This window comes from Balearica regulorum, chromosome 21 (genome assembly GCF_011004875.1).
Source record: "Balearica regulorum gibbericeps isolate bBalReg1 chromosome 21, bBalReg1.pri, whole genome shotgun sequence".
In the NCBI taxonomy this organism is placed as follows: Eukaryota; Metazoa; Chordata; class Aves; order Gruiformes; family Gruidae; genus Balearica; species Balearica regulorum.
Genome location: NC_046204.1, coordinates 5,026,811 through 5,054,142, shown reverse-complemented (window position 1 = coordinate 5,054,142; position 27,332 = coordinate 5,026,811). Strand labels below are relative to the sequence as shown.

General features: G+C 38.8%; 3 protein-coding genes across 9 annotated transcripts; 1 reads left to right on the top strand and 2 right to left on the bottom strand.

Moving 5' to 3' along the window:
- The first annotated feature begins 64 nt into the window (after positions 1–64).
- On the top strand, positions 65–25,432 carry LZIC (leucine zipper and CTNNBIP1 domain containing). Of its 6 annotated transcripts, XM_075773202.1 has the most exons (8): positions 65–199; positions 2,865–2,936; positions 18,449–18,592; positions 19,677–19,812; positions 20,904–21,002; positions 21,685–21,780; positions 23,508–23,589; positions 25,023–25,432. In XM_075773202.1, exons 3-8 carry the CDS (start codon positions 18,492–18,494, stop codon positions 25,079–25,081), a joined length of 573 nt encoding a protein of 190 aa, XP_075629317.1. In that variant the 5' UTR covers positions 65–199; positions 2,865–2,936; positions 18,449–18,491; the 3' UTR covers positions 25,082–25,432. The 6 variants fall into 6 exon arrangements, with proteins under 6 accessions (XP_075629317.1, XP_075629322.1, XP_075629316.1 ...); XM_075773207.1 differs by lacking the exon at positions 65–199 and having other exon boundaries at positions 18,489–18,592; XM_075773201.1 differs by lacking the exons at positions 65–199; positions 2,865–2,936 and adding an exon at positions 17,440–17,589.
- On the bottom strand, positions 3,292–6,692 carry RBP7 (retinol binding protein 7). The gene is made up of 4 exons (XM_010301678.2): positions 6,536–6,692; positions 4,242–4,420; positions 3,876–3,977; positions 3,292–3,547 (listed from the first exon to the last, which is right to left on the bottom strand). The coding sequence occupies exons 1-4, from the start codon at positions 6,606–6,608 to the stop codon at positions 3,497–3,499; spliced, it is 405 nt and encodes a 134-aa protein (XP_010299980.1). The 5' UTR covers positions 6,609–6,692; the 3' UTR covers positions 3,292–3,496.
- Positions 9,523–17,575, bottom strand: NMNAT1 (nicotinamide nucleotide adenylyltransferase 1). Of its 2 annotated transcripts, none has more exons than XM_075773199.1 (5): positions 17,456–17,575; positions 14,894–15,068; positions 14,234–14,417; positions 13,408–13,553; positions 9,523–12,140 (listed from the first exon to the last, which is right to left on the bottom strand). In XM_075773199.1, exons 2-5 carry the CDS (start codon positions 15,015–15,017, stop codon positions 11,740–11,742), a joined length of 855 nt encoding a protein of 284 aa, XP_075629314.1. In that variant the 5' UTR covers positions 15,018–15,068; positions 17,456–17,575; the 3' UTR covers positions 9,523–11,739. The 2 variants fall into 2 exon arrangements, with proteins under 2 accessions (XP_075629314.1, XP_075629315.1); XM_075773200.1 differs by lacking the exon at positions 17,456–17,575 and adding an exon at positions 17,106–17,392.
- Positions 25,433–27,332: the final 1,900 nt, after the last annotated feature.

Sequence of the window (27,332 nt, the reverse complement as noted above, 5' to 3'; positions counted from 1 at the left end):
GCGCCATAGCAACGGGGGCGAGGCTGGTGCTGAGGGGAGGCGGCCGTGAGGGCGGGAGAGAGGCGGGAGGAGCGAGAGGACCGAGGGAGCTGAGGCCGTGGGGGGCCCGGGGCGGGGAGCGGGTCTGTTGGTGGAGGGCGGGAAGGAGCGAGCTGCCCGCAGTGTCGCCGCTTGTCCGGAGGCGGGAGCGGCCTCGCAGGTATGGACGTCGGGATCGAAGCTGGGGGTAGGCTGCCGAAGTCTTCCCGGTTTCATGGGTCCGTATATGCTCCGCTCCTTGAAGGTGTTAGCCGACTTCTCAGTCACGAATGTTTGAGATACCACAGGCTTTTTGTCTAATCGTTACAATCTGTACGCATACCAAGGCCAAAAGAAAGCACTTAGCCCCCAGGAGGTACTGGGCCTTAGCATAGTTTGAACCTGAAGTATTTTTTTCCTTTCTTGTGTAAAACCACATTTTTTTCTGCACCTAGCTTTTTCATTATACCAGAAAATGGTATTTTTGTGAAAGGTACTCATCTTTTCCTCGTCTTTCTTTTCCCTTGCCCTCAAAATGAAATTCCAGCTGGAGAACAGAGCAGCCAGGGTTTGTGTTGACTTCAGGTGAGTTGGACATTCGCTTCCAGCTCTGCCTGGTTCATCAGTTGTACTACACGCAGGTAAAAAAAGGATTTCAAGAAGTTGCTCTTTTAGAAGAGGACAAAAAGTGGGAGTTGCATCAGCAGATTTTTGCCCCAGGATGAACTGTCACTAATAATAAGATCTTAATAGACAGCTTAGTTTGACTCGGCGAGTGAAAGAATCCCATAATAGGTGAAAAAACAGGATGTGCTTAAGACGGATTTAAACTGGTCTGTATGAACAAGGGGTAGAATTAAGACATATTTCCATAAGCACTGCAAATAGTTATAAAGCAATAAAATTGATCAGGTTTTTTTTATGCGTGTGAGGCAGATACAGTATTTGGTCTTGCATTTCAGTATACATCTTCCTTAATGTCCTGTATTGATTTATAGGTGCTTGAACAAAAACAGTGGTTTTGATGACTTAACCAAGGTGCCCAGAGTGGGAAACAAATTCTTTTGTAAATCATTGGATCATAATATATATTGGCAGTCTTTTTGTAGAACGTATGCGTATTGTTACCTTTGATTGTTAGATGATGCTTCATTTTGTGTTTCTTTATCTGCTTGGGATTATGTTTCATTTTGGGGTTTTTTTTCCAGTGGAGTTGGGGCTATAATCCAAAGCACAGCCTTTTAAGTGATTTCATTTGCTGGTTTGTTCTTACGCTAAATTATATAGTCATTGCACAGAGTAGTAGGCAAGAAAAATGATTAGGGGACTACACAAAAATTTAAGCCTTAAAAACCTTCCGGTAAAAATTAGTAACCTTAAAGGTACTTCTGGTGGTGTCAGGGAAGAGAGTTACATGCTCTGTTTAAAAGTAGCCTGTGTGAGTGTGTCATGAAGATCAACTTTTAGACGCAATAATAGTAAACTACATTCAGTGATACAAGTCCTTAGATTTTTATATATCACTTGTATAACTTTTTTCATATCATCATTAGAGAAAGTGTTTTAGAGACTTTGAATCCTGGCTGTTATTTTGGTTTTCTGTTGTATATTTTGATTGTAGAATCCATGTGAAAGCATATGAGTTGGTTAGCATCTAAATGAAATTAGGATAAGGAGTTCTGTCACTGTAGTAGCTTCTCTCATCTTCAAGATCTCCAAAGCATCCTCAAGCAAGTTGTGCATAGCGTTACCTGCTTTCAGATCAGCAATTTGAAGTAGGAAGATAGCAATAAAATATCACTGCTGATAATAACTCTTCTATATTTCTAACAATAAGGACTTGCTATTATACTTCTAATCATACAGGTTTCTAAGGTTGATTTTTCTGATTTCTACTCAGAGTCTCTCTTTGTACTAACAGAGCTCTTAAGGTCAGCATTGCCTTTCTGTATTGCTTCTCATGCATATCTTATTGGAGTGCACAGCTTAAAAGCTGTGGGGCTTGACAGTATCTGCAATATTTAACACTTAAATTGCTGCTGTTAGGAACATCTACAATTTAAATAATTTAAATAAGATGCAATATGTTCCAGAGCTGCCATCTAGTGGAGCAGCAAAGTCTGCGTGGCTGTTGCTGACACATAGGACAGAGTAGGTTTGCTGCATGAATTTGTTATTTATATTAGAACAAAATAGTAAAAGTAATTTTGTTTTTGAATAAATGAAGGAAGATCTTCCAGAAGGAAGACACTGTCAGGACTAAACATAGAATAAGCACCAGGCATTTTACTGCTAGTTCCCCAAATTCCCCTGTATAAGGAACATTAGTTCTTTTCCTCATATTTTAGAAACTAGCTTAAGTTTACGTAGTCCTCTAGTAATTATATGGGAGGGGTTCAATCTAACAAAAAGCCCTCCAAGCTTCAACAGATCTTGTCTGCCTCTAGTGGTAGCTTTAAGAATTCTGAACTGACAAGAAGTATCAGAAAGGTGGTGTTACTTATGTTTTAGGTATGGGGGGTTTTTTGCATAGAAAGTAATTAAGTTACTAAGCATAAGCTAGAATTAAGCAAACTCTTTTCTCTTTCTGCTAGTGATAAGATTCCTGCTATGTTAGTGTTACCAACAATACGCAGCAACTCATTTCACATGTAACTACCAAGTTGATCTGACCACTTACATGTGTTTACACAAGGCAGAATAAAACCTACTTCTCTGTGCAACATTACACAAGGTCAAAAAGAAAAACGTTTAACATAATTGAGCAGATGTATTCAAATACATCTTAACTAAGGAAGCATTGTTTTCACTCGGATATGTGCTTACAGAGTTCCATTATTTTGCAGACTGGAATCTACGTGGATTGCTCAGACCTATCTTCATTGTTCTGGGATTTGATCACAGACTGGTTTCCTCTGGTAAGCTGAACTTAATTATTTTGAGAACAAAGCAGCTATGGCACAATATAGGACCTTACATTACACATTTAAGATCAAGCAAGTGGAGTTAACTACTAGTCTGCATCTTAAAGAGAAGCATTTTGAATAATATATGTTTCCTTTGTTGTCCACTTCCTTCGTTATCTTCTCTACCGTTGCTCCCCCTGTTTTGTTTGATGTTGGCATGCCCCTTTTACAATAGGCAGTTTTTCTTGGTTTGATTTAGACTGTTAGTTAACTAGACACTCAAGCCATATAACTTATGTTTTAAGTTGTGGTTTGTTGTTGTTGTTTTTTTTTTTTCCCTCCAAAAGCACATTCAGAAGCCAGGTACTTAAGATTGGTTTGGGGCATTTATTAGCAAAAATCAGATCTTTAACACTGGCAACAGCAGACTTATTTCCTGAGCCAGAAACATCAGACTATTTCAGTTAATAGGTACAAGGAATCAGTTCTTGTCTGTACAGCCACCACTGGACATAAGGATGCATTGTCTCCTGTATATAGCTGTCTCTCCATGTAGGAAGCAGTACACATATTCAAGCCCTCTTGAAGACCTGTTTACATACTTGATTCTCACAACGAAGCTCCTACAAAAAACCAAACAAGAGTGTACATGTATAGAGTGATCAAAGGAACTGCTTCTAAAAGTGAACATAGATCCTTTGCCCTGACTACTGACCACCACTCTGGTGCCATACTAACAGGTTATGCTTAACATTCTGAATTTAACTATACAAGACAGTGAAACAGTGAAGTTGTTCTAGCTAAACTAAAATCAAAGCAGCATATGCTCACTATGTACCATCCATTACAAATACTACAGAGCTAGAAAAAGACTTGTGCACACCATGACCACATTATAGATCTTATTTTTATCATCTAGAGACAGAATTAGTAGAAATCTGAAGTAAATACCAAGTGGAGATCGTCTCCTTCAAGCCAGTGAGTCCAGCCCCTGTTCTTCTTCTCACCAGTCTGGACACAGACAAGTTTATCATTTTCCCAGGTAACTAGGCTCTGTGGAAAAAGAAACAAAAAAGTTCCTGTATGACTTTGTCTCAATTCTGCAATATACTCATGGACAATGTCCTTTTTTCCTGGATAAAAGGGAACATAAATACTACTTCTGAGAGAAAGTCAAAGTCCTTGTTGGTAACTCAGGCTCCTACCTCTGCGTTGCATTAAAACAGTATTCTTGAAACTATTTCAGCTCAAGTAGCTGGGTTGATCATGGCATCTTAATATTGTCACAGCCTCTTGATTTTATGTATTCAGTCTTACCTTGCATTTTCTGTTATCCAGGCCTTTATTATCTTCTTCAAACTCTTCACCAATTTTGAATTGAAGCAAATAATCTCTGAATGTGCTAGTGGTATGGATATAAAATGAATCACCATCTTGTTTGATCACTTTCTGAGGCTTCAGCATTTTTGCTATCTTGCGTGTTGCAAAGTCAATACCTTGGACAGGAGGCAAAAAGGTCAGAGTTGTATCTATCACCAGCCATTTTGACAGCCAGGACTTACCTTTATTACTACTAGAAGCATTTCTTAGACAGTTTGACTTTACTGCTATGTAAGGTTTTGTTGTTTGCGTTTTGGGTTGTTTTTTTTTTTTAAAGCTGTATGTTACACAGATCAAGTCACATTCTTGTACATTTTACTCTTTGGAAACCAGTTTACTCAATTGTTGCACAATTCCTATGCAAGATTTCTAGGACTTTGAGTCAGAAGAGTCCTTCAGGAGTCAGAGAGTTGGTTTCCCCCCCCACAGACACCCCAAGCTTGGTGTCAGACTTACCCCTGCTTAGCTAGAGGGAATAGTTAATGCCAGTTCTCATCCTTTGACAGATGAAAGGCATTATGTGAATTAACAAGAAATTTTTGCATCCTGTACCTTAAATAGGGTAAAAGGAAGGGCAGTCCTAAAATGAATTACTCAGGCTTGTTTTCAGGACGTGCCACTTGCTATTAACACTTTTTAAGTGCAACTAGAGAACATCACACTTGTCAAAAGATTTCTTGGTTGTCTGTAATCATCAGTCACTTTTTACAGAATCCTGATATTCTTGATAATACTGAGCTTAAAACAGTGCTTCTAGAGTTGGTTGGTTGGGTGTTTTTTTTTCTATTTCTCTAGTGAATATTTGTTTCTTCAGAGGAACAGGCTATCTATTTGGCAGGCAACTAAATTACATTGCATCCCAAAGGCATGCTCCGAGTTGGGTTTTCAGGAAGGGAGTGTGGGTAAAATGGGGGGCTGTGTATCAATTAATTTAGTTGTTTTCATCACCTAGATAAAGGTGTCATTTTATAGGACCACTAGAAGTTTCTCCCTTTATGCAGGCTGGGGTTGTGATCTTCCTGACAGGCCACGTTCAGCTACCATGTATTGAACCATATGGCTCATTATGCAGTCTGTGTTCGAAGCAGGACTTCATTACTGTGTGCATTACAGAAGTGCCAGAATCTATCAATCATCAGTCATGTTTTTACATGTTACCAGTTTATTTTAGCGTAGAGGGGTTTGAATTAAGTACTGTCAACACCCATACCCATTAAGCCTTAACATGGTTATAAGAATGTATAAATACAAGCTACTTACTTACAAATCTACTCTTTAGAGACAGATATTAAATCCAAGCCTAGCCATGTCCTCATCCATAAGCCTCTAGTTACTCAGCTGATTGGACATTGGCCTCCTCACTCTGCCTAGCATGGCAGAAAAGTTTTTCATTCTAGCTCAGCCATATTGATTTCAGTCCTTGCTTTGTTCACTGTAATGGTAACCAAGCAGGAATAATTAAAGATAGGTTGTAAATCGCCAGCAGGATTCTTTGTCTTTACCTTTAGGTAAGTTCCCCCAATTACATGCTGAAAACATCAGTTTACACAAGTCAAAAAGGGAGAAAGGGGTGGGAGAGGCAGGGGAAAGAGAAGGCAGCACACAAGGTTGCCTGATGCCACAGTCTGTAAATTAGCTTTGTACAAGAAAGCTAATGAAGTACTGAGAACTTTCTTAGTTCCCCATTAAAGCACTATTAATATCTCTCTCAAAGATCTGAGCAAGGTAAGAGGTTAGCTTCAAGCACTCCAGAAAGGATACAGTTAGACAGACTTATCAACAAGTCACAGTACCGAGACAAGTATTTTGTAAGCTGTTTAAAGATAAATGACACTAAGCTAACAATTGCCTGGAAGTGGCAAATACCCAAGCACTTTTTTTTGTTACTTAACATTTAATTAACCCTAGACATAGGTTCTGTAAGTTTGTGCTCAAAAGCAAGAGAAATTGAGTGAACAGGGCAAACTCTTCCCTGTCTCTGATGAAAGCTATAAAATAAAATATCTACTTTCAATAAGTACTAGGCTGAGAAATTCCTGAAAGCTGCAAAGACGCTTGGGTGACAGGCTAGTTAATACTGTCTTTTTATCAATAAACAAAGATCCTTCCATTGTTTTTCAGAGGAAAAAAGCTTTAGCAATATTCAGGTTATAGAAAACTCAGACTCTTAAAATTCAGGAGGACCCTTATGAGGGAAGAGAGGAAAGATAGAATCAGGTATCTTCACCTACCTAAGGCCACCATATAACCTTCAAAGTTGTCATTGCTGATAAGGTTCCAGGTTCCACTGAAATCCACAGGCATTGCCAAACTGTGGAAAGAAGATACAGTCAACCTCTGACCAAAAAGCAGAAATGAAGAAGTAGTTTTCCAACGAGGCCTTACATAAGGAAGACTGTGGGTGGGATTACATCCCACAGCCTTTCTGATGGAGGGGAAGGGTACTATGGCTGAGCCAATAGGTGAGAGGGTATTTGTAGCGCAGCCTCAGCTGCACTGGAGGGAAAAGTTCACCGTTTCTGAAATCTGCGTGTGGAGCAAATGTTAATAGCCCAAGAGTTGCAATGCAAACCAAAAAGTGGTTTAAACCATTTGTGTCCATCTTGTATACGTTAAAGGGAATCATGGGCACATTTTGTCATTACTAAAATTCCTTGCATGTGTATTAGAGCTATGGCTTTGTGATCTGAAATCTACATATTTGTTGAAAATGTGATCAACCCACTGTAAATACATGCTATATTTAAACAGACAGGGATTGACTGTTAAACTGTGTATGGTATTGTATCAGCAAATTTTAAAGCAGTACCTATGACACGGTAATAGAGATAAGTATTATATCTTGTTGGTTTATGTCTGGAGTGAATAGTAGGCAGCATTTTTGTCTAGTGGTTATAACAGAAAAGTGAAAAACAAATCATGTTTGTATATGTTATTCTCTGATGTGACTCTCAACACAGCTCTACTGTGCCACAGTTTACCTATTTGTGTTCTGGTTTCTTTAATGCTGTTAGTGATATCCTAGTTAAATGAACGTACATATACAACATTCTGTATTTTCTCAGATGCCTTACCAGCCAGAAAGTTTGTGTAACAGTTAGGCATAAGACAGCAGATCCAGAGGCCTGAACTCTGCTCCCAGTTCTGCAGCTCTGTATTTATCAGTTTTCCTATATGGGAAAGAGGACGAATACCTGTTCTTGCAATCCACTTTCAACTCCTAAAAACAGCCAATAACAGTAACAAATTCGAAAAGTACTCTCATGTATATAGAAGATGTAGCTCCTCCCTTTGCTTTTTATTCTTGACACATGCAGTAAAGGAGAGACGATACAGAAGTTATTCCCACTGATGCTTCATTAGATGCTATACATTGTGGCAGAGCATATAGGGAGTAGAGCACAGGATGCAGTAGGTAAGCTTCAGTGTTGGACTTTATCTTCAGCAAAGAAGTGAAAGAAATATCTTAAGTGATGACCCAGAAATATGTTTTGAAAAGTGAATAATGTTTGACTTTGAAGAGAAAGGATATATAAGGAATTTAGAATTGAGACTTTATTTCCTTTAAAAGATACGTAATTCTCCAATCTCTGACAGTTCCTCCATCTGTGGCTACTTTTTGCAAACTATATGCCTTATTGTTACAATTTACCAAGTGAGAAATATGAATTTAGTAATCCTGAACAACTAGGCACCCTAGAACTGCTAAGTACAGGAGAGCTAGATAACTTTGTACCTCAGTTTCCTCATTAGTAAAAGAGGAAAACAATCGTTCCAGAAGTTACACGTATGTTTTGAGCATTAGCTTAATCCCACATTTTAAGTGGTCAGATGGGACAGTAATGAGCACCACAATGAAGGCTACATGAGAAGAAAAACCCAAAACTGATGGGCAAGGAAAATTTTAACTGTGTTGTTACCATAGTAAAAAAGGGATTTGGTATTCTGAATCTTGAATGAGGAAACTCATCAATAGCTACTACATTTATCTATTTACTGACTTGGGTTAGGATGAATAAAAAGATAATATTTTGCAGAGAAAATTAAGTTTCCCTGAACTTTAGCTACATTTTTGGAGCTGACAGTTTGACCTATATGACTCACAGAATCATGCGAGTAGGAAATTAGGACGTCAACGCTTGTTTCCTGTTTGCAGATGGATATTGTTCTCTAACCTATACTAAACTAGGAATGGCACAGAGAAATGCAAATAAATGTTTCCTCTGGACTCAGATAGTAACATTTCACCCATAATTTGTTATTACAAGGTTATGGTAGTAAAGCACTGTTGCAATACTACTGACTCTTCCAAGTAAAGAGAAGTCAATACTTGGGTAAGTCCCGTGTAAAAGCCTGGATATAACATTTTCATTTAAAATTAAGATTATGCAGACTGTCTGGGATGTGGTGCCTCTTTCTATAAATCAGTACTTAATCTCAAATTCAAAATCTCAAAGACTTTTAAATGTATTAAGGTTACTATTTCAAGGCTCAGCCAAAGAATTGCCTATGGAACTTTTTGTAAGAACTGCCGAGTGCCCTGGTCACATCCTATGATGCTTCATTTCTTTCTCCCTTACAAATTCCCGATTTTCTTTACATGGAAAGAATATTTTCCGTTTCCATCTTAATTGCTGTGCAGCCTTGAGCATCTAACATATTCCATTAAGGGTGTGGCCTCATTACAGAAGCAGATAAAGTGGTTCCTGCTGCTGTTGCAGTATTTATAAAGTATTTTGTCTGAATTACACATATGGTGTAAGGGCCCTATGCTGTCTTAATAGAGTAGAACCAAATGCAGTGATGTAAAATAAAAAGCCTCATTTTTGTTTGTAGAACATCTGTCAATGCATTATAACTCTTCTATAAATAAGTTCAGTGAACTGCATTATTCACAAATCTTACATTTTCAAGTATGTAGATTCTCTTTTAGATCTAGTCCGCTCTTGAAAGTTATACCTGTCTAACATAGGCCACATCACTGACTGTGTTGATATTTGTAACTGATTGGAACAGTAGATTGTCAGTGTGCGCTTACTTCCAGTGTTGTAACAGGCAGGTTTCTGGATCCCACTAAGAAAACAAAAGATTCAGCAGTCAGTGTAACTTTTGAACAATGTTCTGTTTGGTAGACAAAACTGTACTGACAACATTCTACCTACTTAAAAATCATGCAGCAGTCAGACATCAGATTTGGTTAATAACAGGATGACTAAAATTAGCATACTACATGCAATTTATTTTATTGAAAGAGCCATCACACATTACTACATTAAAACCCAGTGAAATATAATTATTTGAAGACCAAAGCTTTATAAAACATCCTATTGAATTTGCAGTTTCTCTAGAATTACACAAAGTGCACTAACACACAACAGCATCATTATTTAGAAGAATAAACCTAGACTTAAAGTGCAATTTTACTCTGAACAGTGACCACATAAATAGGGTGCTTTCCCATTAGAAAGATCTGCTCTGTTTATTCAGAAGCACACCGTTTGACTTGAGTGCTGAAAATAAATCCTTCCCTCTATTCTTGTCAGTCACAGACAGTGAGCAAGAGAGAAGAGTAGATCTTGTCCTTTCCCATGCACCATCAATAATATAGTTATCTTCAATCAGTTATGGCAGCTTGATTGCTAAGGTGTCAAGGGGGGCATAATTTATCCTTCGGTACCTTTATTACTACTGATGATAAATGAACACTGCCTTATTATCAAAGGACAGTGGAAGCTTGCCTGAGCTGTAGGGGAAAAAATGGCAGACTGAGCACATTTGATGCAGGAATCATGAAGCAAAAAACCCTAAAAATGCTTGATGCTACTTTCTGTCACAGTGCAGTTCTAAGTTGTGACTTGATTTTATTACACTAATCTTGTAGATTCTCGGTAGACAGCAACCGTTACAGGCTGGAGCTTGCAGAGGTTCTAGTGCATGGTAATTGCAGAATTTCATGTGGGGCTCCAAGTTTGTATGCCTGATGCTAGCGCCACTATGGCTTACAGATCCTGATAGCGTCTTGACTCCTGTGCTGGGTTTTACAGGAGCCTTGCAGGCCCTAGGGCCACCCATGATGTTCTGTGTTTGGCTTCTGCCTTCCAGACTCCCACTAAGCTACTAGGGAAGCCTACACCTCTGCCTCAGATTGCTGGGGATCCCCTGCCCAGGGAAGAAGGATGGCAGGTTGTCACAGTTATGATCCTGGAACATGTCCCTGGTTCTAGACTTGCCCAACAGCATCTAGGCTTCCTGCCCTGAGAGTCTCGTATTCTGCTGGATTTGTTGATCTGAAAAATGTGAACAAAGTCATCTTGTGGAGATCATATGAAAAAGCTGTTGACCCATTAGGTAGCATCTTGGAAACCTTGACATTTTTAATAAGGCACATAATTCAAACAAAAATGGGATGATGGCAAATAAAGGGAGGTAGAATTCTATCACCATGACATTCACAGTGCCCCTCTGGTTTATATTCATATAATACAGACAATATACCATTAGATTCAAAAGCAGATTTCTAGCAAAGAAAAACAATTCACTTATGTAGTCTTAATATCCTAGCATTTCTTCTCAACTCCAGTCTAAGAGAACAATTCTGGCTATATACATTTGGCTCAAAAGTAAAAGCTCATGTATTATTTGAAATAAAGGGAAGACTGAGAATCAGTGCAATGACACTATTATTAATTTATATGGGTTAAATCAATGGCTGTGAACCAGTTTCTGAAGTAGGTCTGTCCTTCCATGAGAAACAGCACTGAGCTTAATGTACAGCTCTGGAAACATGAATGGAAAAGTAAAGCATTTCTGGGAGCAATTTGCATGATGGCAGACGAACAGGCTGCATATTTGAAAGGCAGGCAACTCAAAGCATGGTATATCTAGCACCACTTCAGCCAGGAGTAAATTTTTTCCTTCCAGGATAGAGCTAAATAACTTCTTTGAGGTGCACCACATGTTGGCAATTAAAAAATAAATAATAATAAAAAAAAACGAGTTACATAGATTTACTGTAAGTGGTACATTTTGAAATTAAATGGCTTTGTTAAGACACTGTAAGTTATTAAAACTATTTGTTAGTATTTTATAAATAGCAGTCAGAGCAGTCTGAGCTAAAACTAATCAGAACATTTTCATTTGTTTTTAATTTGTAATTCTCATATGCAATTGTGAATTCTTATACTTAGTTCACTGCACTGTGACAAAATGTTTAAATGTGAAAATCTTATTGTTGGATTTAAAAAAAGATTGGGTAGGTCCAATTACTGAGTGCACCAAACCTCAACAGCAATTACATATGTATTAAAGCCACAGAATTACCCCACTATTTACTTTAAAAAGATAAACAATAAACCAACCCCCCAAAACCACATTTTTCCTGTACTGAACCATAGCTTTTTTCACAGCAGAAAGTAAGGTAGTTGTATAGTGCCTGTTAGTTCTTGGAATCGCTTGCATGTTTCTGTAAGGGAGCCAAGACAACCCCAGCATTCCTGTCTTCACTCTCTGGACTATACAGATTATTTTTTTCTATGTATGCTTGAACTACATCAGGCACTAGGTAACGAATGCTCTGGCCCCTCCGCAGCGCTCTCCTGATCTTGGTGGAGGAAATGTCATTTGTGATCCATTCTTCCACTAGGTGAATGTTATTCTTATGTCTCCACAAAATATCAGATTCATAGATGAACTTCTGAACGTTGTTTCCAGCCCTACTGATGCATACAAGGCCATGATTTTCCACAATTTCAGTGATGTCCTCTAACTTCCACAGATTGGGGATCCCAAAAGATTCCAGCATGTCACTTCCACAAAGCAGTTTAACCTGTGGGACACCTTAGAAAGAAAAATAATTGAGAAACAGGGGACATTTAATTTCTAGGCTAACTCTCTTTATCTTTGGTTAAGATGAGACAATGGAATCAAGTAAAAAAATATTCAGAGTATATAATTCATAATTAGTAGCCTCAATACAGGATTTTTCTGAAAAAAGGTTATGAGAGTCCCTTTCTTGAAAAGGATAAACTCTTATATGCTCATTTAGCCTTGGGGTGAATCAATCACTGTGAGGATCAAAGTAAAATAAAATATAGAGAAAAATCCAGAATACCTAAGTGCGAAAGGGTATTGTAATGCTGTTAAAACTTCTATGATGTTACAGAAGACGAGCTAGCTTTTACAGAACAGGGAGCAGAGGGGATTATGTAAAAGGAAAGAAAATACAACCAAAAAAACCCCCAAAATCATAGACTGTGTGACCTGACTTCAGAGGACTCTTTGATACTATGTTTTACAGGGAATCTAGAGAAGCATGCAGATAGAAACCAACTTAAAGTAATGGAAGCAAAATTGAGAGTGCCTCAATTTGCAGCTTCCAGTAATGTCACAGGGTGGCAGGAATATAGTAAAACAGCTGTCAACACAATATGAAAAAAGCCTGCTTGACGCTGTTGGTCTTTTCTGTGAACACGTTGACTTTAAAACACTATAAATTAAACAGTAGAATTTGGAAAGGTTCAAGGGAAGAAGTCAGGCAGAAATCAAGATTTGCCAGTATAAAAGATTAAGATGGTCATTATGCAAGGCCATTCAAATTGGGTACATATAATTGTACATGTTAAGCTAAAGAACTAAAATTAAGATGTAAAAGCAGTAAGCAAAATAAACACTACCTAAAATTACAAAGCCAAGCCACGTCTTTTGTATGAAGTTTTAAATTGCACTTTAAAATGATCCTGTATCCAGATAAATTTTGAATTTCAGGACTTAATCCTGTCCGTTCTCTTTCAGCAACTTATAATATAATCCAAGATCCACAGCTGTTTAGCAGAGTTTAGCAAAGTTCTGTAGGTAAAATGGATAGTTCAGACCTTTTTCAGTTCAAATTTCTATTACCTTGAGTATTTTTCATGTCCTATAAATTTTAGCCTTACAGTCGTCTTGTTATGAAGCCTACTACTTTATGCTGTGGGATCTAAGGGAAAAAACTTACTCACCCAGTGAAATCAGAACCAAGAACTAGCATAAAAAAAAGTTACTCATCAGCACAATTCCCTTGAAGTAGCAAGTATCGTTAAGCATTTAATTTGCAAACAGACTTAACTTTTTATATCTGGACTCTGATTTTTCTTTTTAATGGGGTCATGCCTATTTGGTTCCTGTTTCCTCTTCCGTCCTGGCTTTGTTAAAGGTATAGCATTCTGCAGACTATTAGTGGGATCAGGAGATAAAAGCTTTTGATGATGATACCTGCAAAACAGATGAATTTTAGGTATTTTTAAGATGTAGGAGACTATAGGGAAGAGTATGGCCCACTAAATAATCTTTCACCACTTCCTCTTGCAGTACCTTCACAGACAATCCATCCAAGAACTGATCTGCTAGAACAGGAACTTGTGAGAACTGGGTCATAAGATGGTCAAAGTGCAAAGATTTCAAAGCAACAACTACAAGGTTGGTTTGTTTCTTTTTTAACAAAAATTTGTTTTGAAAAGAAGAACCCCAGTGAAGTAGCAGTGACTGAAAGAGTAAAAAACGTAAAAAAAATATATTCCATCAGGCAATTCTTGTGCCAGCCTTTAAATACACAAATGGGCAGCATAGCATAATCAGAATCAAATGGGGGAAGCTTGTGTCCACTCTATTCTAGTCTCTTGTCCTTCCTCATGAATACCTTTTCAGCACAAAAATTGCATAAAGCCTAAGAAACAATGTATCTTAAAAATTGTTCACGGGCTCATTTTTTTGTACATTTAGGACTAATGGTGCAATCTTTCAGTTACAATGCTCATATAAATAGTAATCTCCCGTCACTGAGTCTATTCCTATGATTTGGGGTTAGCCTGCTATTATTCTAACTTGTTAGAGCTAAGACTGTTCCTTATCCTTCTATAGGTTCTTGAAACTTTTAGGGTTTGGCTGAAGAATACCTTAAAACTTTTAGTGTTTCCAACCACTCACTCTGGCTGCTTTCCCAATCATCAACTTCCACCCAATCTGAGTTTTTTGTAGCTAGTTTTGCCATAGTTACTCGGTGATTCGCACTGATCAGACCTTTCTTCTTATATGCATCACCTACTGGCGAAATTATTCCTTTGATTACTTTGTATTTTCCTGGGGAAAAAACACATCACACAAGAACATGAGAAGTGGTTGAGCAGATGTTACTTCCGCTGTATTGTATTTAAGCTATTACATAACCTTTATTCACTGCGATCTCTACGAACACCAATGCCAGCTCTGACAGCCAGCCCAGTGGAAAAGTACGGTATGCTTCTGCCATTGTGCAAGGCAGCACAATTAAAGATTTAGTAAAATATATTAGAAAAATGTATTTCTATCAAGAAAAATACAAAACTCATGCTTTAGCTCATTAAAATTAGTAATAAGCAACACATATGTAAGACTGTTCTCTCGTGTATTTGACCTACATGATTTTGTATGATACATACATGCACACTAGCTTCAATATCTGATTAGTATATCCAAAAATATCTGTCACTGTCAAACAGGCATACATATACACAAAATATTCACCTTAAGTGTCTAGTTATCAGAGCTGTTTCGAATGATATAAATTATCATCCTACCTGTTTCATGAAAGTAGTCTTTAGCCAGCTCAAATAGCCTTAGATGCATGTTGGTAATGGGATTGAAGGACCCACAGGCCAGCAGTACAACTTCAGTCTTCTTGTCAGAATCTTCCATAGCCATTCCTCACAGCTACAGAGCCAAGTGGAGAATGTTGGTGCTAGCTACCAGCCACTACAAGAAAAGACAACATTAAAAAATAGTTATTCCTGCTTATTTGTGCTGCCCATAAGCAGAAGATTACATTTTACATGCTCTTGGTATGTAGGAAGAGAGTGCTATGAACTAAAAATGAAAACAACCAGTCTACTTTGTGTTGCAGAAAGTAAGTGGTGGGTGTACCAGTGGAACAGATGATAGAAGAATAGTGAATTAAAAAAAACTTTAGTAAAAGCTGAAATTAAATACCAGATTTTTTTTCCTTTTTTGAAATACAACAGCACTGTTCCAATTTTGAACTTCAGTTTCAGAAAGCTGCTTAAGAATTGGGGAAAATAAGGGAATTTCACTCCTTATCTTTTTCATTTCTCTTTACACTACATGGATTTTTGCTTCTGTGTTCTTTTCTTTCATGAGAATATTCTGGCTTGCCAAGATGGTTTCCCCTAACCTAGCCCTGAACAAATGAAAACTGGAGTCTGTTATGGGCCATCCTGCTGTTGCTGTTTGTGAGATGTCTGAGACATCTATGTTGCACACTGTCTGCCATTGTTTTACAGAAAAATCACCGCCTGCAAAAATCCCACAAGGTCACCCTCATGTTCTGTCTCCTTTACAAAGGAGCTGCATGATGTTCGCAGCCACCACAGTGGTGAGATATTACAGCTAAATCTTGTAACAGCCACTAACATCAAATAGCCCTTGAAAAAAAGGAAGTCTTGCAAGGCTTCACATTTTGCCACTGTTAGTACTTCCCTGTGCTTTCCAGAGTTTCACAGACTTTTAAAATATTTGTTATTACTGCAGCGTAGTTCAGCATTTGAAGGGTTTCTCTTAGTTGGAATGCAGTCTTCACAGGGGCATCAGCTAGAAGAGTTGCTATGGGAACAGGCAAGGAAAGGAGTTAGACTTGCCTTTGTAATGCATAAAGCCCTACTTTCTAAAGAAAGTGACTCATGCTGCAAATTTTAAAAAGGTTGATTTTCTCCTTTAAAAAAAAAAAGGAAGGGCAAAAATAATAGAAAATTTTAAGATGAAAATATATAGTGCCTTTTCTGGAGTTAGTCAAATGTCCTTTTTCATGCTGCCAGCTAATTTTACAGTCTTCAGAAACAGGCAATTATTGCATCAAACTCACCTTGTAGCGCTTCATATCTGCATAGAAATTGAGAATATAAATATAATTTAATAGTTTGTACAAAACCTCAGTCTCCTAATTTGCATTGATATCCTCTGTCTAGCACTGTTTTCATAGAAAACAGCTGCATGGTTGATGTGGAGAGCAGAGGAAATGACAGAGAGTTACCATCACACGATTACCTTCACTATTATGTCATCCTTATAACCAACACACCATCAGAGCTGGGATCTGCTCTGCATGAAATTACCTTCATACAGCTCTCACTTTTTTGGGAAAGCTATGGAATTTGTACATCCCAGCAGAGAAAAAGAAGGCTAGGTTGCAGTGATGATTAAAGCCCAGCCACTGCCTGAGCTATATATGGAACTAGGCCTATTCTTAATGTATAATAACAGAAGTATTTTTGATGAATTACGTATAATTTGGCACTGCTTGACACAATTTTAATTATTGCAGCTTGACCACGAGATCCAAACTAGCAGCCCAGCTCCTGCTATACAGAGATGAGAGAGATCTGCATGCAGGTGTTTAGCTTCACAAAACTGAGAAGTCTTAAAATAATTAATACTATCTTATGTCAAATGCAAAATGAAATACCAGCAAATTTTTAGTAAGTATTAGTAAAGCCTCTCTACAGAGGCTTAAGAAGGGTTCAGTGAAATGGCCTTCACTCAGATTGTCCATACGTGTTGCACATCCTGGATCATTTTGCTTCTTCAGATGAGATGCCCTGTGATGTAAAGGTGCCTTTACGTACATGTTTGTATATAATATGCTGCTACATAATCTTACCAATATTTAGCGTGTACTACTGGAATCCTGCTAGTGTTTAGCTGGGTTTGACACGTATTTGCACTAAAAACCATCAAAGTGCACCTACAGTAGGTTTTGGGATGGTTCTGAAAACCAACCTGTTCGCTGCTGTGGATAAGCGGCTAATTGTGCATATGCTTTCCTCAATCTCATTTATATTTCAGCGGTAAATATTTATTAAACACGCTGATCTCTTTGTGGAGTATAAACATCACCAAATAGTATGTTTATGGCGTGCAGGCTGTTGCTGGAAGCTCTCACATGCTAAGCACTCCAGCTTTCCGTGCGTTTCAGCAACCTCCTCCCCACAGCTCCACGCCGCAGAGGCCAGCACGGGTACAGCCCCCAGCCGTGCGCTGCACAGGATTAGGCCCCAGCCCAGCGAGTCCCCCGCCGCCGCCCCGAGCCGGCCGGCCGGCCGCGCCGCCCCGCCGCCGCCTGCGCTTACCGCCCGGGGCCGCGCCGCCAGCTCCGCGGAGAGGGGCCGCACTGGGCGGCGCGGCGGCCGCTCGCTCTCATTGGCCCGGGCGCGCCGGAAGCGGCGCCGGTCGGAGGCGGCTTCCCGCTCCCGGCCTGCCCCAGGTGAGGCGGCAGTGGTGGTGGGTCTGGGCAGCGCTCAGGGCGACCTGCGGGGCCGGGGCGGGCGGAGAGGGCGGCCCTCGGCGTCCTGCAGGAGGGGGGCCGGGCGGACTGACCGCCGCGACCTGCGGGCGCGAAGGAGGAAGAGCCGGGCTGGAGCCCTGGCCTCGGGCATAGGCAGCAGGGCTCAGGCACTGCCCCAATTCCTCCTCGGTTCTCCTCCCCCCGGGCCTCCTGTTCGCTCTCCTCTCTCGCACCGTTCCGGCGGGGAGGATCGCGCTTCCTTCGCTGCCTGCCGGAGCCGTTGGCGTTAGTGCAAACCTCAGAACTTGCTGGTCAGCGGCTGGCGAGCCGGTTCGTGACCCTGGGACATCCATCCCCTTGATCGCTGCCGTCGGCTGGCTGCCTGCTCCTCTTTGGTACCCAAAGAAGCACGAATTTCCTCTAGAGTGCTCTAGTTTGTGACAGCTAATGGTTCTGTCGAAGGTGTTTGTATGCTTCAGATACCTGCATCCGGGTTGTTATCCCTTAAATAGTTTCCTAAGGGGCAGTTGAAGGGTAGAAGCTCTTGTTTCATATACCGAGACCTCAATATTCCGGTAATTGCTGTTTGGTTTCAGATTTGTTTGGTTTTATGTGCTGTGGCTGTTTGAGTTATTACCTTGGTGAACCGTCTCTTGCTACGGTGAGAACAATCCTGTAGACCCAGCCTAGCGTTTCCGTATTTCCACTATAAGGATCTCCAAATGTTTTGATTCAACATTCCATCATCAAGATATTGCATAATCTTACTGATACTTGGAGTGTTTAAAAATAAGTTTCAAGTTGTTGATACGCAACAATAAAATGTCCTTTCTCCTAGGAGTGTAATGTAACAACTTAAAATTTTCATGTGAAAACAGAAAATGGCTTCAAGAGGAACAACAGAGACCAGTAAACTAAAACAAAACTTGGAAGAGCAGTTGGATAGATTAATGCAGCAGCTTCAAGATCTGGAGGAATGCAGGTAATAAAAATAGATGCTTTCCTCTTATATGGTAATATTTTCTTAAGTGGTTGGCAGAAGAAAAGGGTACCTTTCAAAAATCTTGTGGGCTTTGTGTTTTGCTGTGGCTTTATTTTTTTTTAATTAGGTAGGGTGTTTGTGTTAGGTAGTAAATACAATTTTAAAAAACCTTTCTTTCTGTTAAGATCATTCTCTTTACCATCTTCTTGAGGAAAATGTGGGCAGAAATACTTATTACTGTTTTCTTTGAAATTTTATATTTCAGTGTGACTTTTTAACTTTGAATAGCTGTTTACAGAATTCACAATTTTCACATGGGCTTTTTTAATAGCAGTTATTCGCTTTTGTGTCTGTTTTGTTTTGTCTTATAATGATGGGTGTTTGGGGTTGTTGGTTTTTTTTAATTTGTCTGACATTTTCATGTGATTTGTTTCATGTGATTTTGTGTTAGATTTTGTGGGCTAATAAAATTTGAGATAGACTGCATTACAAAGGAAAAGGGTTTTTTTCTGTTTCAGTACTTAAACATCCTGTGTGGTTTTAGATGCTTTCTCTGATTATAATTCTAACTTGTCTGAGCAGTACATATTTTTTTCAAGAACAATTATAACTGCTAAGGGTTGGTAGTTCCCTTCTTTGAATTGGGCCAGGTTTAAATAGCAGGGTCAGTTATTCCTGGATAATGACGGTTTTGGAGTGAGGAGATGGGCTTTTCAGATAATTTGATTCACCATAGCTTTGAGCAAGATAATCTCATTACATATTTTTGTTGAGATCCAAAATACACTTTTAAGTACTGCACCAAATGTTGAGTATCACGTAGTTGTCAGGGCCTTTTTAATACAAGTGACTTTGTACAAATAGCAGAAGTCCATGGGTGGCTAGGAGGTGGTGCAAACCCAAGAAGAATACGTATGCTTTAGGTAAATAACAGAGGGCTAGAGCAGAATAATCTAAAGTGACGTGAACGTTTTCGTTGCTATCTGAGGAAGTGTGCTTCATGATATTCCCTGATGTCCTTTTCTCCACGTTACATCTTGAGTTTAGTCCTATGAATTAATTTGTCTTGTTGGATCCTCTTTAGAGAGGAGCTAGATGCAGATGAGTATGAAGAGACCAAAAAAGAAACTCTAGAACAGCTGAGTGAGATCAATGACTCACTGAAGAAGATTATGTCTGGCGATATGACTTTGGTGGACGAGCTCAGCGGAATGCAACTGGTAAGGATGATGTGTTACTAAAAATAGTTCACGTTCTGCCTGAACTCAATGAAACAGAAAATAGATGCGAGTGATTCATTATAATTTTTAGACAGGTGTGAAAGCTAGATCTATGTATCTAGTGCTTTTATTATTTAATATATATGTACATATAAAAACTTGGTTAGATCTCTTCATTTTAAAACGAAAAAAAATATTGAAGAATTATAACCATAACACTGTACAAAAAGCTGTGGGAAATTGCAAGGACTAAATGTTTCAGATCCTTAATATTAGAAAATAACATAAAATAATACAAATTAATATAAGAAGTGTGAGGGACAATCAAGGGCAATGTATATTGTGAGAAGTAAAGTTCATGCCTGTTTGTTAGAAAGCATAAAGATAGCATTTCCTGTGCTCTATTGCTGTCTTGTATTTCAAAGATTCACACCATCCCAAATGAATAGGCTGTAGGAGTGACTGTGTAACTTTAAGTTCTTTCAGTGAATCGATCTTTTATTATGCTGACTTCCGAACTTTTGATCTGTTTTCTCTCTTTTCAAATGTTTGGTTAGAGTATCATTCCTTCTGAGCCGTATGTTTTAGAGTTTTGTTTCCAGAGAGATCATGATTTGTCCAAGCATAACTATGGTGAGATTTAATCATAACAGTTTTGATAATCCGTAGACAATTTTGAGTAACAGTAGGAGATTTACCTCATCATTTACATTCTGCTTACCCTTAGAAGAGCTATAATCATCAGTGTGGGCATTAAAACTGCTAAAGGTAGCATAGCACATCCATTTGTGATGTGCTAGTGTCAGGAAGATATTGGAAACTATTAGAAATTAAGACCTGGACTGTAATGAAAAGTTTCACAGCTGTTTCTCAGTGTGGTTGCGCTAATCAGTGGATTTTTCAAGCCCTGTATGAAAGTCATATATTTTTTCATCTCACTTCCATGGTTATGCAAAAAAAAAAAAAAAAAATCTCTTTATCAAATGATTCAGAGGATACTAATGATGGTTTCTGGCCTTCATTAATCTTGTCATGCAGCTATAGCTTGTGACTGCTATTAGGTCTGGTCATTCTTGTTCTTTTCCTTGTAGGCAATACAAGCAGCCATCAGCCAAGCGTTTAAAACTCCAGAAGTAATTCGAATGTTTGCAAAGAAACAACCAAGACAATTGAGGACAAGATTGGCAGAGGTGAAGGTTTCTGTTTTACTGTAAAAAAACGTTTGTTTGTGCTAGACTGATGTAAATATGCAATGATTGCAAGGAGAGCACCAAATGGGTTAGAAACCTTGGTGACAGCATCATAAAGAGATAGAAAAGTTCTCTTTCAGAATTTGTTAGGTTTTAAACCTTCATTGAGGTAATGAGGACAACAGTGTGTATTTCTTGAATTATCTTCTATCTTGCTGTTTCAAAACAAAAATGTGGTAAACAGATAGTAAACTGAGTGTAACTGCAAATAGAAAATCCGAAGAGTATGAATCTGTAATTGTATTGAGGGGCTGGAGAGTGTACTCAAGGGTTCAGAGATCTAGACTGAGCTTGAAATCCAGATAAAGTGAAATGAAATGTGATTCTTCCATGTATCAGAGATTTGTGAGTCCATAATTATGAATGAATAGCATTAAAACAGATTCAAGTTTGGAGAAATCAAGAATGCTAAGGTTGAGTGCAAAGAGTATTTGCAGTATGGTCAGAAAAACTTCATGGCCATCTATTAAATTATGGGTAGCTCTGTCTCTTACTTTCATCGGTACCATGCTTACTGATGCTATTTTTAGGCTATTGCATTGCTCATGCTGTTGTGTTGAGTGAAACTAATGGGAAGCTTATATATTTTGATTTATTCCCCGCCCCCCCCCCCGGTGTACAGATGGACCGAGACTTAATGGTTGGGAAGTTGGGACGAGACCTATACACGCAGCAGAAAGTGGAAATCCTGACTGCCCTCAGAAAGCTTGGTGAGGAGGTAAGGTGTTGGTGTGATAGTTAGATGACTAGAAATCTAGAAATTTCTATTTATCTATTGAAGAGGAATTTGAAATCATTAAAATAAGAAATGACAGATTTTGTTTATGAGCAAATTATAGAATGCAGCTTGCTTTTGTAGTACATAAATATCTTCTATTTTAATGCTAAGCTTTCTGTATATCAATAGTATTGTACATTTATATAAAGCTGTTTTCTACTTCAAAATGCTTTCTTTGGTGGGTCATATGAATGCATCACATACAAGCTGGTACAAGTTGATATTTATAAAAGCTACAAAACAAGTCTTTTACTGGCCAACTACCATCTCTCCACTTGACAGGAACTAGCCAAGACTTTGGACATACATTGAGCTTTACTTCTGTATTGGTGATAATACCTACCTCTTGGTGTAAGATAAATACATTGGAGAGATGAGTGGTAAACTGCTTGTTTCCCCAATGAGTACATCAGTGGCAGAACAATCCCTGGTTTTTACCACTAGAGGGAGGAAGAGAAGTTTTTATTTCTGTTTGTTGATGGTAGATGAAGAAGATGGGTTGCTGTGTATCTCTGTACTTAAACTTTCTTAGGAAAAGATCAAGTGCAGTACTTAAAGGAGCTGCATTCCAAGTAGATGATATTAGCAAATGCTTTTCCTCAGAATATTGTTATTGCTTGACTGACAGAGAAAAAAATGTTTTGGAAATAGGTTAAAAGGCTAGTTATGGATGTGAACTGAATGCATGAAGATATCTAATCCTCCTGGCATGAGTTCCTTGGATCATTTCAGACAAGCCACTTTACCACCCTTTGACATAGCCTCTTTATCTTTTAAAATGTTCAGTATCCTACTTCACGGAGGACTTGCTAAGATAGTAGTTTCACATCTGTTCCAAACATGAAAAATGGTGGCAAATGTTACATGTTTGTCTGCACTGCAAAATATTAAGAAGTTAGATGCTTGCTTGCGAAGGTGGGTAGCTAATACTTTTTCCCTCATTCCAACATAATTCTGAATGTCGGTACCTGATTTTTGTATTTTTAATAAATAAACTGACACAAACACTGTGGATAGTGACACACTTATGCTTTCCTTTAATAAGGATCTGAGGCTACTTCAAAGAGTGAGTTTTAACTTAGAATATCTGAGCCTTCCAAATGTAGGTTAGTACTTCATTACTGTAAATATTTTATGGGCATCTCTCACAAGGCATCAGAACAGATACATAAGAGCAAAATACACATGTGCAAATGTCACTTTAAAGGAAGAGAACAATTTCTAGGTCATGGACTCTTAATGTGGTCAAAGCTGGTAGTAACTACATATTTTCGCTTTCCTCAATAGATGATATGAGGCGAGCTTAGATCTTACCTCATTACTTTATTGACCACATCACAAAAAAAGTACTTGACATCCTTTGCATAATTTTGGGACAGAGGTGTACGGTGTAATCTTTTCATCAGAAACTATCACTGGAGGTCAACTTGAGACTTAGTGGTGCACATAGAGGCATGTCTGATGTCCCATATGCCAGAGGAGCAGCTTGCATTTTTACTTTGGCTTTTAATATGTTAGGTAACACCGCCACTTAAAAACTGCACATTGACAATGCCTGTAACCTGTCACAGTTCATGTATATGCCTGTGTAGATCGTGGGAGTTACAATGGTAGGAATATGCACAGTTAAGGTACCAAGTTCACAGTTGTGGCCTTTTTTGATTTAGCTCACTCCAGATGATGAGATGTTCTTGTCAGCAAATGCTGGTACAGCCCTGAGCCAGTTTGAGAGAGTCTCCACCGACCTTGGTAAGTTTTCATTCTCGTGACTTCCCATTTCTTTGCCTCATTGAACACTGATTAATAGAAATACCCCTGATTCCCCTATAAAAGAGAAGATACAAACAAAAGATTCAGTTAATTAAATTTTGATGTACAGTTTTCTGTTTTGTTAACACTGAAACTCTGATACACTGTGATGAAAAAGTAACACAGCAAATAAATCCGGTGCCAGATATCCATAAAATGCCAAGTGGAGCCTATAATGCTGAAGGCTTGAATGGTCTGTCTCAAGCAGAGATACCACTCTTATCATTAAACACAAATCTTTTTTGCATTAATGACTCTCTTCAGGAGAGCCTTTTCCTCTGCTTGATGCAGAGAATTTGACAATTATTGGCACATTGTCAAAATGCAGCTTTACAGCACTCTTCTTGCCATGACTGTCATAACTAATCATGCTGACAAGACCAAAAGTTCAGTTATAATATGCATTAAATAAGCACAACGGTTCATTCTAGCATTACAGTTAGAACTGTGATGAAAGAACTATGAATGGCAGGAATGTGCCAGACTAGGTCAGGGTACAGATAAACTGTGTCTGTGACCTACCTTTCAGTACTCCTCTTACTGAGAGTGGCAGCAAGGTGAGAACCTTTTGTTGAAAGGGTACTTTGTGAGAAGCTTTCTGTGTGTGGTGGGTTGACCTTGGCTGGCCACCAGGTGCCCACCAAGCTGCTCTCTTTCTTCCTTCTCAGCAGGATGGGGAGAAAATAAAGTTATAAACTTGTGGGTCCAGATAAAGGCAGTTTAATAAAGAAAAGCAAAGGCTGTGCACAGAAGCAAAGGAAAACAGAAAGATTTATACTCTGCTTCCCATCAGCAGGCGATGTCCAGCCACTTTCTGGGAAGTCGGGCCTGAGTACGTGTAGCAGTTCCTTTGGAAGACAAATGCCTTAATAACAAATCCCCCACCTCCTCCTTTTTCCTAGCTTTCATTGCCAAGCATGGTTCATATGGCATGGACTATCCCTCTGGTCAGTTGGGGTCAGCTGTCCTGGCTACGTACCCTCCCAAGCTCTTGCCCACCCCAAGCCTACTGGCCTTCGGGAATGAGACCACCTGGATGCTGTGCCAGCGCTGCTCAGCAGTACCCAAAACATTGGTGTGTTATCAACACCATTCTAGCTACAAATACAAAGCACAGCACTATGAGAGCTGCTATGGGGAAAGTTAACTCCATCCCAGCCAGACCCGATACAACATGGCTGGTTTCAGACCTGTCAAGTCAGTATGCCTTTTTTTTTTTTTTTATTTATATTTTAAATTAGCTCAAGTGTTCTAGTTTTCAAAACGTAGGTTTGATTTCTTTTGATCTCACATGTTTTGCTTGATTTAAATTGTATATAAGGAAATTCACAATTTCTACTAATACTTACTGCAGGTTTTTTTTCTTCTTATAGGATCAGGAGACAAAGTCTTTGCTCTAGCAAGTTTTGAAGTAGAAAAGGCAAAACAATGAAGAGGTGCGTGAGGCTTGTGTCTCTCCAGTTATCAGCAGCATTGGACTTCTGTCATATTGCATTTGGTTTTTCTATTTTTAACATGTTGAAAAAAAGAAAAGCAAAAGAAAACCATAAATACCCAAACCATAAACCTCTTGGGTTCTTAACCAGAAGATATGAAGTAAACAGCCTTAAGTGCACTTTGGAACCTTGGTGTCTGTATCCCTTAGTAATATAAGCTCTGAGGCTGAACACTAAGTGGTACTCTGAAAACAGAAGCATGGCATGACTGTCTTTGGAAAGAATCAGCTATTTTGAACTTTTCTGAATGTGCATTCACCTAACTATTAAAACGTAAGCTTTTTGCATGTGGTTGTAGCAAGCAGGTCTTTTTCAGGAGCAGTCCTAATGAGTGAGTGGTTTTTTGGGTGCTTCTTCACGTTGCTCTCAAGTTGTCTTAATTTTTGTCTGGACTCCCTACTAAGTAGTTTGTACTGGGAATGCATTGAAGCTTTGAAAAATTGACATAGTTTATTTGAAATGCCATCTTTCTACAAACTGTTTGCAGAAGAACCAAAATGAGACTGTATGCTGATCATTGGCTGTTAACTGCTTGTTTGCTGTGCGCATGAATGAGTGCCATTGTGTCCCAGCCTGGACTGACAAACAATGGGAGCCCTGTAGAGAGGCTTCTGGAGTAATTTAACCTTGTATATTGAAATGAGAGGGAATGGCTACAAAATGGCAATGAGAAGCCCCTTCTGTGACCTCTTTCTTTAGTTCTGGGTGAATAACTACATGCTACCGTTATTTCCCAGTATTTCTGAGATAGCATGAAATAGCCTGCAAGTAGAAAAGAGTTTAAAAAGTGGTGGTGGGGGGAGCTCTCATGACGTGATCGGTACAAGTGTTGCTCACTGTATTTATCAGATGGTGGTGCTGTGGAGAGGGGAAGGGTCTGTGCCTCCACAGGAAGGTTAGAATCCTGAACAATCTCAGGGTGCAGGAGGATTTAAAATCTCATATTGTTGAGTTTTGAGCTCTGAGTGGGGAGAAACTACTCGGGACTCTAGATGTGTTTAACTTCCTGATAAACTAGTTTTTGTAAAATCAGTATTAGGGATCTTGTTCTTAAAGTACCGGCTGCTTCACCATTTAATTCAGGACTTGTTAGCATTTTCTCTGAGCTGATTGGAAGCCTGTATTTCACTGACAATTTTTTTCAGCTTGAGAAATGTGTGCTTCAGGTCTGCTCTACCCTTAGTGTATATTCAGGCACTGATCTAATGATATTGGGGGCGGGGGGAGGGCAATTCTTAATTGAATTTCATACCTGTTCCCCTTCTTATTTTACCACTAGCTAGAGAAAAGTATACAGCTTCTATTTGTAAAAAAAAAACCATGAAAAAAATTCTGCAAAAAAGTAATTTCCCTTTCTGTGCAAAAACAGTTCAAACATTAGACAGTTTTGGATCCTTTGGACTATATGTTTTAACAGGGAGTTAGCACTTCCTTTCTTTGGAGAGCTTCAGAAGTGGAGGAAGCGTTATGAAATCTCATTGGCAAAAGGAGCATTTAGCTGTGAGTGTGTTGACGTGATATTATCTGGCACCCCTCAGAGAAAGTGTGACTTGCCAGTCACAGATACAGTCAGTTCCCCTTCCCATAAGGGGGGCAGAAATTTATCAAGAGAAGAAAGCTACCATTTTGCTGCTTAAACTCCACCAATTATCTGTTTTTTCTAAGTGATAAATTTATTTTTCCTTAAATGAGAACAAAGTACAATAACAAAATGTCACAGTAATTTATGGTAACTCTCCAGCAAATTATGGTAAAAAGAGGTTAAATAGAGATCTCTACTTATATTGCTAAGGTGATAGGTGTATCTTCACAAACAGATTTTGTGCTGATTTTAGTGATTATTTTTTTGACAATGTGTCTTATTTAAGTTTCAGGCATGTTTCTGAACTGATCTGTAAAGTGTGATCACTGCCATCACAGTAAGTCTGTTGCTGGAAAGAAAAGGATGGTCATAATACTGAAAGATCAGAAGAATTCCTAGGGAAAAAAGTTATCTTATTTCCATCTTGTTAGTGCTTTGAATTATAAAAATTAGGAAATACATGTACTGAAAGGCTGATACTGAATTCTTTTAGAATTAGTAATGGTTTATAAACCAACTTTTAAACCCAAATGTTGGGTAGATTCAGTTCCATTTCACAGTGGCATGAATGTTTTTGGTAATGGTGGAGTTGGACCTACATTTAT

Bases quoted from the DNA above. Each gene is read 5' to 3' on its own strand.
- LZIC (XM_075773202.1), top strand. From the start codon at position 18,492: ATGGCTTCAAGAGGAACAACAGAGACCAGTAAACTAAAACAAAACTTG. The intron at 21,003-21,684 runs GTGAAGGTTTCT...CCCGGTGTACAG, and splicing joins TGAGGACAAGATTGGCAGAG to ATGGACCGAGACTTAATGGT. The intron at 21,781-23,507 runs GTAAGGTGTTGG...TTTTTGATTTAG, and splicing joins TCAGAAAGCTTGGTGAGGAG to CTCACTCCAGATGATGAGAT.
- NMNAT1 (XM_075773199.1), bottom strand. From the start codon at position 15,017: ATGGCTATGGAAGATTCTGACAAGAAGACTGAAGTTGTACTGCTGGCC. The intron at 13,554-14,233 runs GTATTCTTCAGC...TCTGTTTTGCAG, and splicing joins GAAACACTAAAAGTTTTAAG to GTATCATCATCAAAAGCTTT. The intron at 12,141-13,407 runs GTTAAGTCTGTT...TTTCTTTCTAAG, and splicing joins TCAGAGTCCAGATATAAAAA to GTGTCCCACAGGTTAAACTG.
- RBP7 (XM_010301678.2), bottom strand. From the start codon at position 6,608: ATGCCTGTGGATTTCAGTGGAACCTGGAACCTTATCAGCAATGACAAC. The intron at 4,421-6,535 runs GTAGGTGAAGAT...CTCCTGTCCAAG, and splicing joins AGGTTATATGGTGGCCTTAG to GTATTGACTTTGCAACACGC. The intron at 3,978-4,241 runs GTAAGACTGAAT...CTTTTTCCACAG, and splicing joins TGGATAACAGAAAATGCAAG to AGCCTAGTTACCTGGGAAAA.